At 36.3% G+C, this 19,663-nt stretch overlaps 1 protein-coding gene across 34 annotated transcripts in view; it reads right to left on the bottom strand.

Annotated features, from left to right (window-relative positions):
• Positions 1 to 19,663, bottom strand: part of Trip12 (thyroid hormone receptor interactor 12) — a 136,536-nt gene that overhangs the window by 98,649 nt on the left and 18,224 nt on the right. For all 34 annotated transcript variants that reach the window (XM_063237144.1, XM_063237155.1, XM_063237140.1 and 31 more), the window contains exon 2: positions 4,477 to 4,623. In XM_063237144.1, the coding sequence (XP_063093214.1) occupies positions 4,477 to 4,574 (98 nt within the window). In that variant the 5' untranslated portion in view covers positions 4,575 to 4,623. The remainder of the gene's footprint in view (positions 1 to 4,476; positions 4,624 to 19,663) is intronic.

Here is a 19,663-nt window from a genome sequence, read left to right as displayed (position 1 = left end):
TGTAATCTGAAAGTTCTTACATTTTTTTCAAAGTAATAAATCCAAAAGCTTTTAGACAAATATTTAAATGGGAAAAAAGCTTGGGAAGATTGGATTCAAGCATTTCTTTTCACCATTCAAAAAATCTGGACATGAGGCTGGGGATTTAGCTCAGCAGCATAAGCACTTGCCTTACAAGCATGTGACTGAGAGTTCAATCCCCGGTACAAAAAAAAAAACATGGACAGATTACAGTAAACTGTAAAAATGGAGCCATAACAGAGAACTTATTTGGCGAAGGGAAGTACCAGGAATTGAACTCTCAAGACCTCACACTTGCCAGGCAGGCAACTGTGCTACTAACCTATATCCCCCGGCCCTGTAACAAAACTTAGAAGAAAAAATTATTTCTGGTGTGAAGGCAAAGAAAGAAAATACAGAGAAGTAATATACTTGATCATATAATTTGATAAGCTTCTATAAATTAAAACATAAAAATAAAAGCAGAAAAATGCATTGGTCAGAGTTGATGGGTTAGGTAGTATGCCTTCCACACAAGTCTCTGATAAAGGAACAAGCATTTCTGAAATTAGAAGAACACTAACAAAAACAACCAAATATGTAGCAATGTTTTCAACTCTGTAATAATCCAAGAAATGCTGACTTTAGCAAAAGGAAGCCTTTCCTCCTGCAAACTTTTCTTTTAAAATGGGTATGATCTACTAACTAGGATTTGAAATAGGCAGATACACTCCAAAAGTAGGCCAATCTCTCAGAAAGACAAAAGAATCTATGAAAGTCTTCAAAATATTCATACTTTTAGAGATTATAAATCCACCTTCAATAATTTAAAATCAGGTAAAACCAAAATTTCACTTACCTGCAACAAGTATGGCCATAATTTTAATAGAAAAAAAAAAAACAACTAGGAGTGAGGGGGGCTTGAATTTGAATTGAGGCCCCTCAAGCCATTTAAAATTCATTATAGGGGAATATTAGGATTCGAGGAAATAATCCAGTTTCAACAAATGGCCACTATACTATATTATTCTATTATTTTTATATTGGAAGTGTACATACATAAAAGACGTTAAGAACATGGAACAGAAATAGGAACTATGGTTATCTGAATGGTACAATTAAAATTATCTTATTTTCCTCAACTTTCCAATTTTCTAGACTCTATATACAGTTTTATAATAACAATATAAAAAATTATCACTAATGCAATCTTAAGCATTAACTTGCTATACAAACTGAATTCAATCCTACCACTGCCATTTGAGAAAAACACATGAAAGCATACAGAATGAAAATGCTATTACATGGCCAAGAGGGAAGGAGTGGCCTATAAATACCTGGGCTAGAGGTGAAAAAGCCTAGAAGTATCCCTGAGAGCAAGCCAACAGAGAAGCAGTGAAGGGAGTGATTTCCTAAAGAAGAAAAAGAGAACAGAAGAGTAACAGATCAGCTAACATTCAAAACCTCAAAAAGGAAAGAGAAAAGCATGAGGAGTAAGATGTCTAGTTCAATTACAGATGGTAATGAAGGATGACGAAAAGAGAGGAGAGGTTAAACATTAAATGTGTTCCAAATTTTTTTAAATCTTAAGGATGAATGCAAATTCTTCCTAAAGAGCTAAGTGGATCTACTTTGGGAGAGGGACAGGAGTGGTCCGTGGAAGGAGGCTACACAAAGGTGGAGCTTAATGCTGCTTTAGAAGTAAACGGATCAAAAATAAGTCAATCCAAGAATTCTAAGAGAGAAACCAGGACTTAAATTTTAAACTGAATTAATGTTCTTCAATTATAAGCATTTTATATTCTCCAAATCCTTCATCACATGGATCCATTGGGGTCTGTATGATAGAAACAGGATGGCATAATGAAATGAAACAAAGTCACCAAGATTGGAATCAAGTCCTCACTACATAAAATATAGTTAGTTTCTACATTTGTAAAACAGAAATTACATACCAGGCACAGAGTTTCTATGACTCCTAATTGAAGGAATATGGGTACTAATTATTTAAATGCAAAACATCCCACTAACGCCACTGTAGTACCTGTTTCTATCACTATTTCAATTACTATCTCTCTGAATACCATTATATGTTCAAGTTTACTGTTCTCAGGAAACAAAAGCTAAAATAACAATTTCATTTAGGAAAGCTGACCATGAAGAGAACAAAAATACAGTAATTGCTCTCTCTCAATTAGTCCCAACCCTCTCACTTCCAAAATCACTGGCAAGGTTTCTTCCAGACTAGACGGCTTCATACTCTACAGAGATAACAGCATACTCTATAGAGGTTCTGAAAGTTAAGATTGGGGTTTGATGACAACTTTCTTCTTCTTCTCTTTTTTTTTTGGTCTTTTTCGTTTTTATCGGTACCAGGGATCGAACTCACGACTGACTGCTTGCAAGCAGGCGCTTATGCCGCTGAGCTAAATCCCCAGCCCCAAACTTTCTAAACTCTTTCCTCACCCTCAGATTCTATAGTAAGCGCAGAGAAGGTGGTAAAATGACATTCAGATGGTCACTGTCTTCTAATTTTCAGTCTTAAACTGTTACTGTTTTTATGGCTTAAATTCTACATTCTGATGATAATTACACTTGGCCGTATTCTGAAAACTGAAGAAAATCCATATAAAGTGAGTTATGTTCACATCATTGAACACAAAGACTTTTAGAAGTCCTGCTTCAAATAATTTTTAATACCAGAAACGATAAAAATGTAAAAGCCCTCTTTTGCATACAAAAGAAATTGTAGGAGAGATATTTTTTAAAGACATGTAAGGTAAGATTTATAAAAACTAAAATTAGGTTATAATACTGAGTAAGTAAAGCTATAAAACTCTCCCATTTTGCTTACATATTATTTGGCATTCTTTCTGCCTTTCCAAATACATTTAAATTTTTTTTTTCTTTTTCTTCATAACTGAGCATCTGTCTAACTTAAAACACATTATAGCAAGATTTGCCATTCGGCAAAGCTGAGTTCCAAGACTACCACAACTGTATCTTAAACCAACACATCTTTTTTTTTCGTCTGGTGCTGGAGATCAAACTCATGACTTCACACTTGCCAGGCACTCGTGCAGCTGAGCTATAACCCCAGCAAACCAACGCATCTTAATGATTAACTACTTCTATTTATTTCCAATTCATTTTTTAAAAATACATGATGCAATAAAAGCTCCTTTAATTTTAAGTAACACTGATGTACAGAAACAATAACAGTGCCAAACCACCACTGTGGAATTTAGTAGCAATCTACTGAGATCACCCAAAATGTTTCAGATCATGTGTAAGCATTCAGGTACAACTTCAAAGTTAATATAAACAAATTGCAGCTATTTCAAAGTGCCAGTTTCTTATACTCACATATATATACATGCAGTTAAAGACTTGAGAAGACATATGCCCATGTCAAACAGTAACTTCAAATGGACTGTGACATTTTTTACTTTTCTGAATTATTAAAATTCTAGAAAATGAGTAACACAATTCACAATAAACGGGATTTTGTTTAAAACTCTACAACACAAAATGAAGTGTGGCTGTTTTGGAGAACCTGAATGTAAAAAAGCAAAAAAACATTTAGAATAAAAAACTCTATACTGTGCGGCAATGCATGCCTATAACCCAGTACCTGGGAGGAGCACAAAGACTACCACAAGTTTGAGGCTACATAATGAGTTCAAGGTCAACCTGACTCACAAAGCAAGCCACTCTCAAAAATTTAAAAACAAAAACAAAACCACCTATTATACTAATACAATCTAAAAGTGTAGCATACTCTTAACAACTACTAACTCTAAGAAACAGATATTCCCATGTGTGAATTAAGGAACTGAAGTTGCCAGAAAACCGTAACAAAAGACACAGCTGTTTACTAACAGAGGCAGAAATCAGTTATTCTAGTCCAAAGAGCCCAAGTACATTTGGATATTTAATTTTTCTAAAACCTAAATTTTCTAAATTCACCAAACAATGAATGCAGTTATGCCTCAAATTGTTTCGCCCAGTAATCCTACTAAAATTTATTCATATATTCTTCAAGCTAACCACGATCATTGAGAACTTGAGTTTTCATATTTTGCTTTTGAGTAATTTCCATAAGTGGTTAAAATTATGAGAAATTACTTAAAAGCAAAGTATGAAAACTCAAGTTCTTAAAAGTTTCTTTCCATTAAGCATCATTAAGTTAAAATATGTAAGAAAAAGGACTACAAGTTCAAAATTCAATTTAACCATCCTACCACCAGGTTTTGGATAATATCAATGGCTGAGAATTACCTAATTTTTGACCCTAATGCATCTGGGGAAGAGTAAGAATCACTTTCAATTTCAGTTTTGTGTTTCTTGGTTCAAAAATTAGGACTAACTACCCATATGCAACGCATCATTCAGATTTAGGTAATCAACAGTGAGGTGTCTTAAAATTTTTCCTTTCATTCTCAACTTCTTTTCAAACTACCATGAAATACATACCTTCCTCCTATCGAGTCGTCTTGTAGTTGGGCCCCGGCAGTGTTCCTCTGTGAACGTCGCAGTGACCCCCCTGGATTGTTATTAGGCCGGTTGGACATTGGCACCTCTCTCTTGAAGGGACATACCCTTTCTAGACACTATCATTCACTGAAAAGAAACAAAATGAAACACTAATTAGATGTATACGGCACAACACAGAACAGAAAGATGCTGAGAAAATTTTATGCAAACAACTTCATCTTATCTTCAAGAACAGAGCACTGTCTATTAGACTATGAGGTCTGACTGAGCAAAGTGTTACAAAATGCTGAAAATATAACAAATTCAAAGCATGTGGCCTAGAACCCCAAACATAACTTCATTTTTCAAGGAATAACGTACAAATTCCAATTCAAAGAAAACAAATCACAGGTAAAAATGTCTGTTTCCACATTTCTAGTATTGTACAAATTCCTCCTCATTAGAATTACACAGAAAACAAGGACCGCACCTAAAGTAAAAAGATGAACAACAAAGAAAAAACTTGACTTGAGTTCGGTCAGAGACAAAGTATAAAAAAAAAATTCACATATTCTAAAGCCTCAAAGTCCTCAGCCACAGAATTAAAAACACTGCTGTGCCTACTTCATAGTACTCTGTGAATAAATAATGAAATAATACAAATGAAACTGTAAAACTGCACTTATCTTACAAAGGATACACAAAGAGAAAGCAGTTCAAGTACAGTACAATAAACTGAGCAATGGTCCCAGATACCTTGGATTTCAATACCAGCTCTGTTGGACATGATCTGGAACAAAGTGGATCCTTACATATCACTTATCTCTTCTATAAATTACCACTGTATATTACCTATCTTACAGAGTCATCACAAACAAGAAATTGTAAAAACACTACGAAAATTTAGCTCAAAAGAGATCTTAACCAACATAAACTTTCTTTCTACAAGAAATTTAATCAGCTGGATGTGGTGGTGCACTGCTGCACTTGACAGGATGAGGCAGGAGGATCACTCCAAGTTTGAGGCCAGCGTGGGCTACATAATGAGTACAAGGCCAGCCTGAACTGTCTCAAAAAGACCAAAAAAAAAAAAAAAAAAATCTCATGCAGATAAAATGCTGATACTCTGAAAACTAGTTTAACTCATAAATTAAAAAGTCAGTGTATTATAATCACAGATTTACACCTTGCATAAATCTTTTACAATTTTTCTTCCACCTCCATTAAATGAGAAAATTCATGTAAACAATTTAACACAATTCTCATAGCAAGGACTAAGTACAATATTCCTAAAATCACTTACTTGAAAAAAATTTAAAAATATTCGTAATAAAATGTAACACTGATGGAAACTTGATCATAAAAGTCATCTTTTTGGGGGGAAGGGTGCTGGGAGTTGAATTCATGACCTCATACTTGCCAGACAAGCACTTATGCCACGAATCCCCAGCCCTGAAAGTCATCATTAATAAATCAATTTCTAGCAAAAGTTTCAAAACAGTATTTTTGCTGTAAAGAAAACATTCTCACTGCTTATTTTAACAAGTGAACACCACAATCAGCTGAGAAGCTTTGCTAAAATATGAATGCCTAATAAGTCACATTAGTTACTCTGACCTGGAGTCACCAAAGTAACCTTAATACATTTGCATAGTTTGTCAACCAGCACCACTATCAGCCATCAATCTGTAGATAACTCTGGCAAATACAGCCAGGTGTAGCAAAGTAAAAGCCTGTAATCCCTATCCTGGGGAGGCTGAGGCAGGAGGACTGTGGTGAATTCGAGACCAGCCTGTGCTACATAATAAATTCAAGGCTACCTGGACTATGTAATGAAACCCTGTCTCAAACCTCACCCCCAAAAAAGAATAGCAAGTTAAAAATGCTTGTTTATCAAAGTGCTACCTGCTTTTTAAATCATAAATTACTCCTTAAAGAGGTCAGAAACTTTGGAATCAGAATTCCCTGAGAGTAAATAAAGAGTAAAATAAAGATGTTAGATGTAACTCAATAGAGAGCACCTGCCTGCTGGCGCCATAGACTTTTCAACTTTTAGAACTGACACTACTCTCAGTTGTCCATTGTGCCCCAGCCCTTAAGCATTCTAGTGGTATTCTCAAAGAGATTTGGTGTTAACAATAACAGTAATAAACAATTTGAACAGCGTTTTGCTCATTTTATTCTAATAGCAAAACTTACAAGTAGCCAGACAAAATGGCACACAACTGTAAACCCCAGCTGTCAGAAGGCATAAGGATCACCATGAGTTCAAGGCAGTCTTGGCTACATAGTGAGTTCAAGGCCAGTTTGAACTACATAGCAAGACCCTGTCTCAAAACACACACACAGACACAGACACAGACACACACACACATACTTAAACGTGCCGATAAGCAATACTAACTACAGTAGTATTTCTATTTACAAATAAGGAAACTTAAGTGTTACAAAATTGAGACAATTCAATGTAAGAAGTCTAGATCTACAGATTACAAACCAGAAAGGACATCCAATGATAAAGATCTGAACAACTATGCTTTCTTGATCAAGAAGGAAATGAATAGGTCCTACAAGGAAGTGTGGTCAGTTAAAGCACAGTATAAATGTAAAAGCTCTGCTACGATAAATGGAATAAAAGTTGCCCTGCTATCACTGCTGCTTAATAAGAATGCCCACGACTTAAAATAAGTGTCTTTAAAATGGGTATGAATAAATAACCTCTAAGGTAGTGCTAGAAGGGAAGAGGGAAGGTGAAAATTTACAGCAGGCAGCAAAACAACCCTTGTTCACAAGCTTACTGCTTTGGTCTCTCACTGGACTCAAATCCTGGTTCTGCTGCTTCATGATTCCAGTTAAGACCTACAAATACCTTTCATCTAAATTTCCTTCTGCAGTAAACTAGACTATTAACTTTACACTTAAGTATTACATACAGTGTATGTAATGCTCTTACCCAAACCTTAACAACTATGACAAACCTCATTTAGTAAGTGCTTTTTATTTTCCCCTCTGGGGTATAAGGATGGAACCTAGGGCCTTCTACCACTGAATATCACCTGCCTCAATAAGTGTCTATTAATTAAGTACAATTAAATAAATGAAATGTGGAAAATGGGTGGAGGTCATTAGGTCTACCACTATGAGTGAGAAAGGAAATTTAAGAACAAATGATAAAAAGACTGCCTGTAAAACCATCTGGAATAGTTTATTATTTCCCACTGATTTAGGAACAACACAAAAATGTACAGTCACAAGTCAAATGTGAAACTCTAAGTAGGTGCATGTAAGACGGGATGGGGATGGGGTTTATTATATTGGCTGGGGAGAGGATATGAGGGAGTTTAAGAGCAAACACTTTGGCCAAGCATGCCTATGATACCAACCCTCTAGGAGTAGAGGAAATCTGAGTCCAATCTGGGCAACTTACCAAGACCTTGTCTCATAATTAAAAAGGGTGGGATGGCTCAGCGTAAGGCGCTAGGTCAGTGGTGGTAAACCTATGGCACACACGCTGCAGTGGACTATCTACATCACTGAAAGCTCTACATGGTTTGCCAGCACTACCCTAGGTAAATTCACCAGTACAAAACAAAGAGCATGGCTGTGGATGAGAAATACTTCAATCTCTGAGGGACAAAGACGATGACAACCATATAAGCACAGAGGTATATGCCTTACTTCTTACTTCACCCATCTGTGCTTTATAGTATCCTTTGACAAGGAGTTTGAAACAGCATGGCTATTTTGTAGAACACTTTAATAACAATCACACAGACCAGTAATGGTCAACCTTTCAGAGCTTTCTGTAACAAACAGCTGACTGCATCTCACATACCATAAGTTCACCACCACTGACACAAATACTGATTCCCTAAGTATAAATCCTATCTTGGCTCATACAGCTTACACTCTTGAGAATACTAACTACATTATAAATTTTCTTGTACTTAAGATCTCAAAGTTACAGTCAGCAGCTTTTACCACATATGCCAAGAAATGGCTTTTAGACCCAGTTTTATCAGGTCTGTAATCATGCTAGCTACTCTGATTAGCCCCGTCAGTGAAGGTACTAGGTCAGCTTATCCCAGCATTTTTAGTACATCCTCTTAAAGACATACTGTTGTATCTACCCAGGAATGAAGAAAGACAAGGAAAGAAAACATGAGAGCACATACTCTAGAAGACATTTTGTACAATTAAAACATTTATACTAGTTCTTCTTAAATGAAAGACTTCAAAAATTCTTTCTCATGAAGACCTAATAATACCATTATTTAATAGCCATGAATATAAAAAGGTACTGCAGCAGGGGACTGACTTGTGAATGTCTCCTTTACCCATGGCTTAGAGCAATGGCTACTGAGCAAAAATTACTATCATTGAAGGTGGGCATGGTGGTGGTGCAACGCAATCCCAGCTTCTCAAGAGGCTGAGGCAGGAGGGAGATGACAAATTCAAGGCCATTAAGATCTTGTGTCCAATAAAGGAAGAGATGGACGAGACAGCTCAGTGGCCCCAGAGTTCAATCCTCAGTCCTACCACCAAAAGTAAACAAATAAAAATCACAATTATTGAAATAAAGTACCATGTAACTTGTAGATTAAAGCAAGGTGCTCCCTAGGGACAAACAAAACAATCTAAGTTTTACATTTGGTAAATGACCTTTACAGCATACAGACAAAACAAAATAAGGCAGTACTTTCACAATATTCTCAATATATGGTCTTTTTTTTTTTTTTTTTTTTTGTACTGGGGATCCAACTTATGACCTCACACTTGCCAAGCAGGTGCTCTTGTCATTGCTATGAACCCTTCAAGAAGGAAATCACTGAAGTTAATTTCTTTAACACAGCTTGTATTACAAAACCCATGCCTGCTGTTACAACCATAAAAAACCTTTCGACATTGTGATAATCATGGATAACACCTTTTCCAATGAAGATACAGCCTGTAGAATCAACAGCACTGCAACCTATAGAACTTTCAAAAACAAGTGTACAGTTATGCTCGGGAGAGAAGAAAGTTAACAAATGTAACACAGTGTTGGGAGGAAATAATTCTAGCACTATGAAATGTGCACTGTCAAAATTTTGTAAAAGATCATATACGTAAAAAAAGACTCAAAAATATTTCTTGAAAGTTAAAAAATATTAACAGAACACACATATTAAGAATGCCATCCTTTATAGCCCAAGGTCCTGTCATTCTTATAAATAGCATTTTTATTAAAAGTTAATAACTGCTCATATATTGAGCCAGAACATACACTAACAGTCAAGAAAAGCAATAGAACCATTGTTACCAAACCTAAGCTTAAAATAATAGTTGTAAAAAACATTGCTCATCCCTCCCCTCACCAAATCACAGAAGCCCATTTGGCAGGTATCAGTAATTTTTGCCACAAAGGAGCTTACACACAACTAGGGAGATAGAAATAAACTACTGCACCATTCATAAGCACCACAAAGGAGAGAATAGGAGAAAAACAATACACAATGAGGGAGCAGGGCAAGAAACTGCTTTTGGGTCTTTTTAAACTGAGATCTAAAGGATGAGAAGGCAAAGAGGGTATGTTTTGTTTTTATACAATGGGAAACTATACCTACAAAAGTTGGGAAACTACGTACCTGCCAACAGGTATTACCATATTACCTTGGCGAAATTTCTTAACTAAGCCTAGTTCCCTAATCTGTAGAATGCAAGTAACAGCTATTGCTCACTAAGTTACAAAAACTAATTGAAAGTAAAACACTCAGAAATATTATGCTAACACAAAGGAGAGGGAAAAAAAAGAAAGAACCTGCATACAAGTGTTGAAAGACACAGTAACAAAATGTAAGCACAAACTGAGAGAATCTCAATACTGACTGGATATTCACAGATATTAAGGAATTGTCTATTTTATTATAGGATCGCAGTATAAGCTTTTGTCTTTAGGGTCCTCATCTTTAAGAAAAGCTGACTAAAATATTCACAGACCAAGTAACTGAAATTTCTAGATAATTGGGGTGGAAAGGGACAAGAGAATGGCTGAAAACCAAGTGTGGCTGTGAACTGATAGCGCTGAGCTGGGTCTAAGGTACAATGATGTCCATTATACAACTGTATTTTTTTGCATGTTTGAAAAATCTTCCATAATAAAAATCCTTCAATCAGCACTAAAATACAAACTCTTATCTTTGGAAGGACAAGGAAACTCTTTTTTGATTTCAAAGAGTCACTCATAAACTAATTGTTTTATTAAAACTTTTATAAGAAATGAGAGAAATTAAACCTTCTGGATGCACAACAAATCATCCTTGATCTAAATGTGTCAACCTACAGTTCACTAATTCTTCCAATTCTAGCACCTTATGAGATTATCAGAGAAAAGAATCTCCTCTCTTCATACTTCACAAGAAGTTAGGCCAAGTCGTCTGATAATACCAGGTGCTACCACTTCACCAAATGCACTACAGGGCAGCTGAACCACTATTACACCACTCCATTCTAGCAAAACAAGGTATTTTCATTTAAAAGACACTATAAGCTGTTTTAGGAACTTTCTAAAGTTCTCAGGAGCAGCGCTTTAATCATTTCGCCCTATATAAAGAACATACTGAAAACAAAAAAATCAAACTACCTCAAGTGTGTAAACATCTAAACAAATGTCTTTTTGTGAACCAAATTCTGAACCTTCTCCTCATGTATATATGCTATACACACAAAACAAAAAAGAGCTACAAGTGGTTCTGATCACGGAACAATAGATAAGTAACACTGTTTCTTAACTTTTCAATATTAATTTTTTTCCACTGAATAAAGTGATTAAGCTTAAAAATTTTTTTGAATTAAAAAGCCACGCTGGGCTGGGGATTTAGCTCAGCAGTATAAGCACCTGCCTGGCAAGCCTGAGGTCGTCAGTTTGATTCTCACACACACACACACAAAAAAAAAAGCCACGCTTTAGGGGTGTAGTTCATGGTAGAGAAAATACTCAGCCTTGAGTGAGGTCCTGGGCTCAATCCTTAGAACCAAAGTCAGAGAAGAGGAAGTCATGTTCACATTCAAATCAACACGAGTACAACTATTGTTCTTTAAATAGGCCAAGTAGAAACTGAAAATTTATGAAACGCTTATACCAGTCCAATACTCCTCCAGAACCCTTCCAATACCTCTTTTATAACTCATCTTCCACAAACTAAAAGTTTACCATAAAAATTCTGTGAGAATTGCCACAATGATCGAAAAATAATCTTTCATAAAGGGCACTGGGGAAACTGTCTATCCCCATGCAAAATATTCAGTCTACACTCCTATCTTTTACTATGTACTAAACTAAAATCAAAATGGATCAATGAACTAAATGTGAAAACAGAAACAAGCTAAAACACAGGTAAAACCAAAGCAAGAATTTTTTTAATAGAACCCCAACTGCACAGGAATAGTTTCAAGAATCAACAAATGGAACCATATTTTTTTTTGTCTTTTTCCTTTTTATCGGTACCGGGGATCAAACTCACAACTGCCTGCTTGCAAAGCAGGCGCTTATGCCGCTGAGCTAAACCTCCAGCCCCCATGGAACCATATTTATAAACAAAACAAAACAAAACCTTCTGCAATGGAGCAGAAGAAACAACAAAGAGTGAAAAGATAACTTACAGAAGGAGAAAAAAATTTCTGTCAGTGGTTCCTCAAAGGATTCATATCTAGAATGTATGAAGAGCTCAGCCAGGCATGGTGGTACATGCCTATAATCCCAGCCTTGGGGAGGCTGATGCATGAAGACTGCCTTCAGTTCAAGGCCAGCCTCCACCACATAGTGAGCTCAAGGACAATCTGAGCTACAGTGAGACCCCGTCATAAAATAACAAGATACACACAAAAAAATTAGAAAAAAGAGCTCATACAAAAAAAATCAGAACCACCCCCCAAACAAAACTCAATCAAAAAATTGGCAAATAACTTCACAAAAGTACAAATGGCCAACACACACACAAAAGAAATGCTCGCCATCATTTGCCATTAGGGAAATGTAAATTAAAACGCTGAGATTCCATCCTACCCCAAAAAGAATAGCAACATCAACGAATGAAATAATAAATGCTAGAGACGCTGTGTGTGTGCGTGCGCGCGTGTGGATGTATGTGAGGTTCATGAATACCCATGTTTATAGCTGCATGACTCAGAACAGCTAACTCTTGAAAGTGGCCTATATATGTCCATCAACAGAAGAATGAAAAAAGTTGGTACCCACCAGAGTAACTAACTCATCTATCACAGGAAAAACAAACTTTAGTCATCTGTAGAATGAATATACCTTGAGACCACAGTGTGAAGTGAAATAAATCAGACATAAGAGCTTTTATATATCACATGGTTTTTCTTATATGAGACACTCAATAAAAATGCATAGCAAAATAAAATGGGAAGTAGGAACAGACTGTTCTCAAAAGGGAAGGAAGAGAAAGGGCTACAATAAAGTAACTGATGTGTTATATACAAAAACTTCCTATAAGAAATGTAAACATTAGCCAGGCGTGGTGGCTCATACTTGTAAGTCCAGCATTTGGGAGGCTGAGGAGGATCATTGCAAGTTTAAGACCAGGTTGGACTACAAAGTGAGAAGCTCTATGTAGTGAGACCCTGTCTCAAAAAAAAAAAAAAAAAGCAAGCAAGCAAGAAAGAAAGGAAAAAATGTAAACATTCCTTATGTACTAATAAAAAAGGGAAAACAATTTTTGAGAACAGCTCCATACCCATTTCATCTCTTATTAAGTCTGTTACATATACCTTATACATACACATATATCTTACCACATACATAGCATGACTATCCAAGTACTCATTTTGTCATCCATCCTATTTGATACATTTCAAAGTAAACTATAGATATTAACACTTATATATATCATAAAATATAAGCCTAGCACGGCAGTGCACTCTTCAAATCCCAGGTACTCAAGAGGGTGAGGCAAGAAGATCACAAGCTCAAGACCCACCTGGGCAACACAACAAGACTCTTTCAAAATAGAATTAGAGTTTGATTCCTGCCAACTTGCAATCTTGTAAACAAAAAAAGTTAGCAAAGTTTAAGCAAATAAGTTATACAAAATACAACTCTAATGTAGCAAAGAACTAAAATATTAAAGATACGCAGAGGATAAAGAGCAAACACATGCTTAATCAAGACTGTCAGAAGTATGAAAGTGAACACATCTGTCTTTACTTTTCTGGTTAAAATAATCCATGATGTGCAGAAGGAAAGAAAGTTGTGAAGTAGCAAGGAAGCAGTGAATCGCCTGCCTTTTTTGTGTCCCTTCATATACAGCCAGGCTATCCACGCTCTGGGTGGTCCTACCCACACCCAGGATGAGATGCCTTCCCATATCCACACCCAGAACTATACGAAACCAATGAGTGGGCTAACCAGCAGTCAATACCCTTGAGCACAACATGACACACTTAATGCCAGTATCACATGCTCTCGATCCAGTCACCTCTGAAAAGTCCCACCTATGAGCACATGAGGTTTTGGGGAGTATCTAGATACAAGCCATAACACTACTGAAGGAAATGTAAATATTTACTGGCTGAGAATTTTCTAGAACTGATAAAATATACCAATCCACAGATTTAAGTGGTCCGACTGATTTCAAACATGATTAAGAAGAAAAACATTTACGGCCAGGCATGGCAGTGCACACCTATAATGTCAGCACTCTCCAGCACTTGGGAGGCTGAGGAGTTCAAGGTCAGTCTGGGCTACATAAGTGAGTTTAAGGTCATCCTGTATTAATATAGTGAGAACCTTTCTCAAAAAAACAAAACTAAAAAAAAAAAAAAAAAAGACGGGCCGTATTCCAGCAGAAGAAAAGTGACTTTAGATAGAGTGCTAAGATGTGAAGAAAAAATAATAGTGACAAAGGTAGACACAAAAGAAATGTTAACTTATAAATCTATACCCAGCTGGGTGGGGTGGCACACACCTGTAATCCCAGCAGTTGGGAGGCTAAAGCAAGAGGATCACTGCAAATTCGAGGACAGCCTGGGCTACATATTGAGTTCAAAGCCAGCCTGGACTACATTGTGAGAACCTGTCTCAAAAAAATAAAAGACAAAAGTATCTTAAAATCAAGAGGCTGGCAGACTCAGTCACTATTCTAAGATCCTTGCAAAGCTACAAACTACAGATTTTGTTAGATAGTTTCTAAAACAGGTTAAAAGACTAGTATTATATCTTGACTAAAAGACTCACTGCATACCTAGATTATAAAGTATAAGCCTTGGCTATATTTAACAATCAAATCAGAAAGCAGTCTTTCAAGATGCTGACTAAGATACACAGATGTGGACTGACGTCAACAGGTCAAAACTTCTGAAATACTGCTTTCAGTTAATTGCTCCTAAAACCCAGCTACCTGATTCCATCCTTAAGGATTTCACAAGACAAACATGGATAATCCATCTCAAGAACTCTGTAACTAAATCAGTGTCCAATTAATGTTTAAGTTTTTTTAAGCCCTACTTTACTTTTTGTGACTCCAATATGAGATGGATGCCCTTAAAAACCTAACTTACTCATGGTCCCAGTATTTCCTCCAAGAACAACAACAAAAAAAAACAATTAAATCACAGTGTACGAAGTAACAAGAGTATGGGAAGGACTTCTGACATGTCTTTATCCCTAACAATTCCACAAGTAGCCGGGGATTTAACTCAGCAGCTCAAGGGCTTATCTGCTAAGCACAAGGCTGTGAGTTTGATCCCAGGTGTGTATACACACACACACACACACACACACACACACACACATACAACACACACTCCACAAATTTCACAAGTACAGTAAGAGCATTACTTAACAAATAAAAAGTTCAAAAGAAGCTCATGTAAGTACACTAACTTAACTTACATGCTACTGGGTACAGCAGGTAAATAGCACCCAACATCACACAATACTGTCAGGAACATGAAGCAGAGAGAGAATAAAAATAGGGCCCCAAGGAGGAAAATGCAGAAGACTGCTCTTTATCCGGATTCCATCTATTCTGCCTTCCTGCCCTGCTGAGAACATTTGGACCTGGACTAGATGAATACTCAGGAAGCTGAGACAGGGAAACAGCTTAAAATAAACCTAGGAGTTAAGGACTTGCCTGGGCAACGGAGAACCTGTGAAAGAAAGAGGAAGAGACCAAGAAGGGGACAAGGAAAGAGGGAGGAAAGAGAAAGACAGACAGGAGGCAGGGAGGTCCACCTGGCTGTCTGTCCTCATAGCAGGGACAAAGCCCTTCACTCTGAGGAAGCAGGTTGTTCTTACAGTGCCATGGCTGAGTCATGACTGAATTCAAGCCAATATTTTTTCAAACTAAAGAGACCTCTAACTGAAAACTCACATTTCTCTCTAATAACAACAAGCAACAAACCATACCATTATCAGCAGCATCTATAACTCTGAGCCAAGAGAAATTACAAATATACTGTCACATAAAAATTGTAGCAGAGGCCAGGGATTTAGCTCAGTGGCTTAAGTGTGTGCCTGCCTGGCAAGTGCGAGGTCATGAGTTCAATCCCCATTACCAAAAAAAAAAAAAGAACAAAATTTAGACAGCTCAAAATATCATTTATTCTCCTCATTTTGAACAACTGCTGGACTACACTATTGAAAGCACTAATGAAACATGTTACTATATTAAAATAACCTGAAAAGTTGGAGGGCTACACATCAGTTTGCTGTATTTTCAGACAGGGTCTTCCAATGCTGTACTCCACGCTGCCCTTGAACTCACTATGTAGCCTGGGCTGGCTTAGAACTCAAGAGATCCTTCTGCTGCTGTCTTCAGAATGCTATAATTATAACTATGTATTACACAGCCAGCTTAGATGTCAATAGTTTGATATATTTGGTCTCTTGAGACTCACTTATTTAGTTAGAGCTTTAAAATATATTCAGGGCCAGGATAGCCCAATGGAGAACACTTACCTACAATGCACAAGGCCAAGAATGATCTCTAGAATCACACACAAACACACAAATGGAAAATATTATTCAGAAGCACCAATAAACTTCAGTCTTAAAGTGCCCTAGCTAGAAAAAAGTTAACTTCTGGACTTAAAATGTTATAGTTAGAACTTTCCAGTAAAATATTTTTAAAAAATAGTAGCATGCATAGATTAAACATTACTTGTGTAATTTATTTCCCAAAAGAATTTAGAAGACGGCAGTCTAAACCTGCCTATGTATAATATAAAATATCACTGCTACTTCTTTATCATCTATTTTTCGCCAAAGACAAGACCCAATTCTCAGCCCTGAGATATATGGGTATGTAGGTATCCCATAGGAATATTTTTGCTTTCTGGATTAAAATAATACTACACATTTTTTTTCTCCCTTATCTCCAATGCAGTGGACACAGTAACCCCAAGCCATGACAGCCATGAAAACAACTTGCTAGAAATGGCAGTAGAAACACCCAGAGCCAGGCCTTTGATGGATTCAGTGGGCAGCTAATTCATGTTGTGTGAAAACAAACCCTAATCTGTTTAAGGCACTGTCAGTCAAATTCCCTACTACCTCAAGTGAAAGTTTTTATTCAGATAAAGAAATTATTATAGGGGCTGGGGATTTAGCTCAGCGGCATCAGCATCTGCCTTGCAAGCGATCGTGAGTTCGATCCCTGGTACCGATAAAAATGAAAAAGACAAAAAAAAAAATTATTGTAGATACTGTAACCTAGTAAGACTCCTTTATCTTAAGGGTTCTCTAAAACTCTTCAAATGGGAAAGCCCAGATATTAGGAGTCATTACTAAGTAAAAGAGAAAATGTATGTTGGAATTTGGGATCAATGAATATACAGATTATTCCTTGTGTTAATCAAGTTCAGCTCCTACAAACTTGATTAACAGTGATTAAATGAATTGGTTGTGTTAAATGAGAAACTGTATGCTGCATGTATACTATAATAATCAGAACAAAGAAACTCCAACTTAATGACTTTGCTTTTACTTGCATAACTCTTACATGTAGTCCTGTAATGTACAACAATAGTATACCATACAATCAACAAAAGTTACAGTACTATATAAACAAGGTATACTGCACAAAAAGACACTGAGACTCTATAAACAAGATGTACACAATTGTTAAAAGAAAAAAAGAAAAAGAAAAAGAAAAAAAGCAGGAAGACAAGTTCTAAGCCCAAACAGTTGTTAAACAGGTACAATGTTAAATCAGGAGTATTTGTACATAATAATAGATATTTGGCATATGGTAGGCCCTTACTTCTCATACGTTTACTTTATTCTCTTCTTTAAAAATCTCTTAAAATTCCATTTTCAGCAACAAGAGGTATAAAGTATCTTTAAAATAAAAAGCCCTATTGATCTACTCAACAAACAAGTGCTGAGAACTATTTTAGCTACCAAAATTACCATTCTTCACACCACAAGATGCAAGCCTCCACTCTGATTTTACTTCATATACATAAACCAAGCAAGCAGTTCTGCAATTCAAGGAGTATTAGCAGCTCAGAGAGCAAAGGATACAGCTTAGTGGCACAAGCACCTACCTGGTAAGCACAAGGTTGATTCCTGGTACAAAAAAAAAGGTAGGTAGGTAGGTAGCTAGCTAGGAGAGTAGGGTGTGCTACAAAGGCCTAAACACATCAAAGCTCATCAATAAGAGGGAAGAGTACATTCACTGTACAAAGCAAAGGTCCATAAAAAACAGGCCATTTGGATTGTTTAATCGCCAAGAAGGGCCTTAAAGTATAATATACCAACTTTCAGCAACAATGGCCAAGAATAAAGAAGAACAAAGTACTACAGAGCATTCATCTTGACATCTAATCCCAGCACTCTGAAGGATAAGACAGGAGGATCCCTACAAGTTGGATGGCAGTCTAGGCTACATAGTGAACTCAAGACAACTTTGAAATCCACAGTAAGGACCCTGCATCAAAAAAGGAAACAAGCGGGGTGTGACGGAGTATGCCTGAATCCCAGCACTTGGGAGGCTGTGAGGCAGGAGGATCCCTACAAGTTGAAGGTCAGTCAGCCTGGGCTATGAAGTGAATTACCAAATTATAGAGGGAGACTCTCTCAAATAAGAACCAAAAGAGCAAAACAAAAATACAGTGCATTCACAACACTGGTAAGTCACCATGTACATAATGATTTTAGTCACACATACAAAAGAACTGTTTAAAAAAAAAAGAAAAAAGAATTCACTGTATGAATTAACGGATCTTAATTTTTTAAAAAATTAACAACTAAAGAGGATGAGTATGATCCAAAGATACTGTACACACTGAAGCCCCCTGAAACTAGGACATAGAAAAAAGCAATAGAGACAAGAAGGGAGGAGCAGTCCAAGTGTTATGTGAATGCACAAAGCTGCAAATCGAAGCCCACTGATCTGCAAATGAATATGCATTAATTTTTTTAAAAAGTGAAAAGAAAAAAATCACAACTGAGTTTTAAAAGTTCTAAGAGAAAAAATAAATTTTTGAAATCCATGATCTTGAAATTATGTAAAAGGGAGTATTGTTTTTGCAACATTTTTAAAGTCTGAGATTATATTAAAAGAAAAGCATCAAAAATGTAAGCCACAGACTCAGTGTTTAAATCATATACACAAGGTACCGAGTTTCATCCCCAGACTGGAAAAAAATCAAGCAACTTCACAACTGCTAACACTGAGCTCACTTATTTCTTTTTTTTTATAACTATAATGTGAAGCTTTTATTATAATGTGACGTTTGATCAAAATTATAACTACCCTGAAATGACAATTTTCTTATTATTATTGTTACTGCTACTGTTATGTCTCGTACTGGAATTGAATCCAGGATCTTAGGCATGCTAGGCAAGTGCTTTATACCTACAGCCCAGCATGATAGTTTAATAAAATCATCACTAAAATCCCAGAAATGGTGCATTCAGTTTTATAATGGCATATTCAAGCTATAGAAGAAGCTGAGAACTCACTTATTTTAAACCATGTCTAAGACACTATAATTAACAGTGATAAAATACTTGAACCCGGAACAAATTTACAAACCCCCAAAAAATTTTACTAAGGATTTTTTTACTTTAGTTTCACTGACATTATGCTTTTAAATTTACTAAACACCAAATTATATTTTAAAATGAATTCACATCCTTTTGCCTATAATTTGTATCATTACATCTACTAAAAAACAA

Source organism: Cavia porcellus, unplaced genomic scaffold (assembly GCF_034190915.1).
Source record: "Cavia porcellus strain 051 isolate PalLab524CR breed Dunkin Hartley unplaced genomic scaffold, mCavPor4.1 scaffold_26, whole genome shotgun sequence".
NCBI classification, from domain to species: Eukaryota; Metazoa; Chordata; class Mammalia; order Rodentia; family Caviidae; genus Cavia; species Cavia porcellus.
The sequence above is the reverse complement of the archived record's forward strand: the minus strand, read 5'-3'. Positions and strand labels throughout refer to the sequence as shown.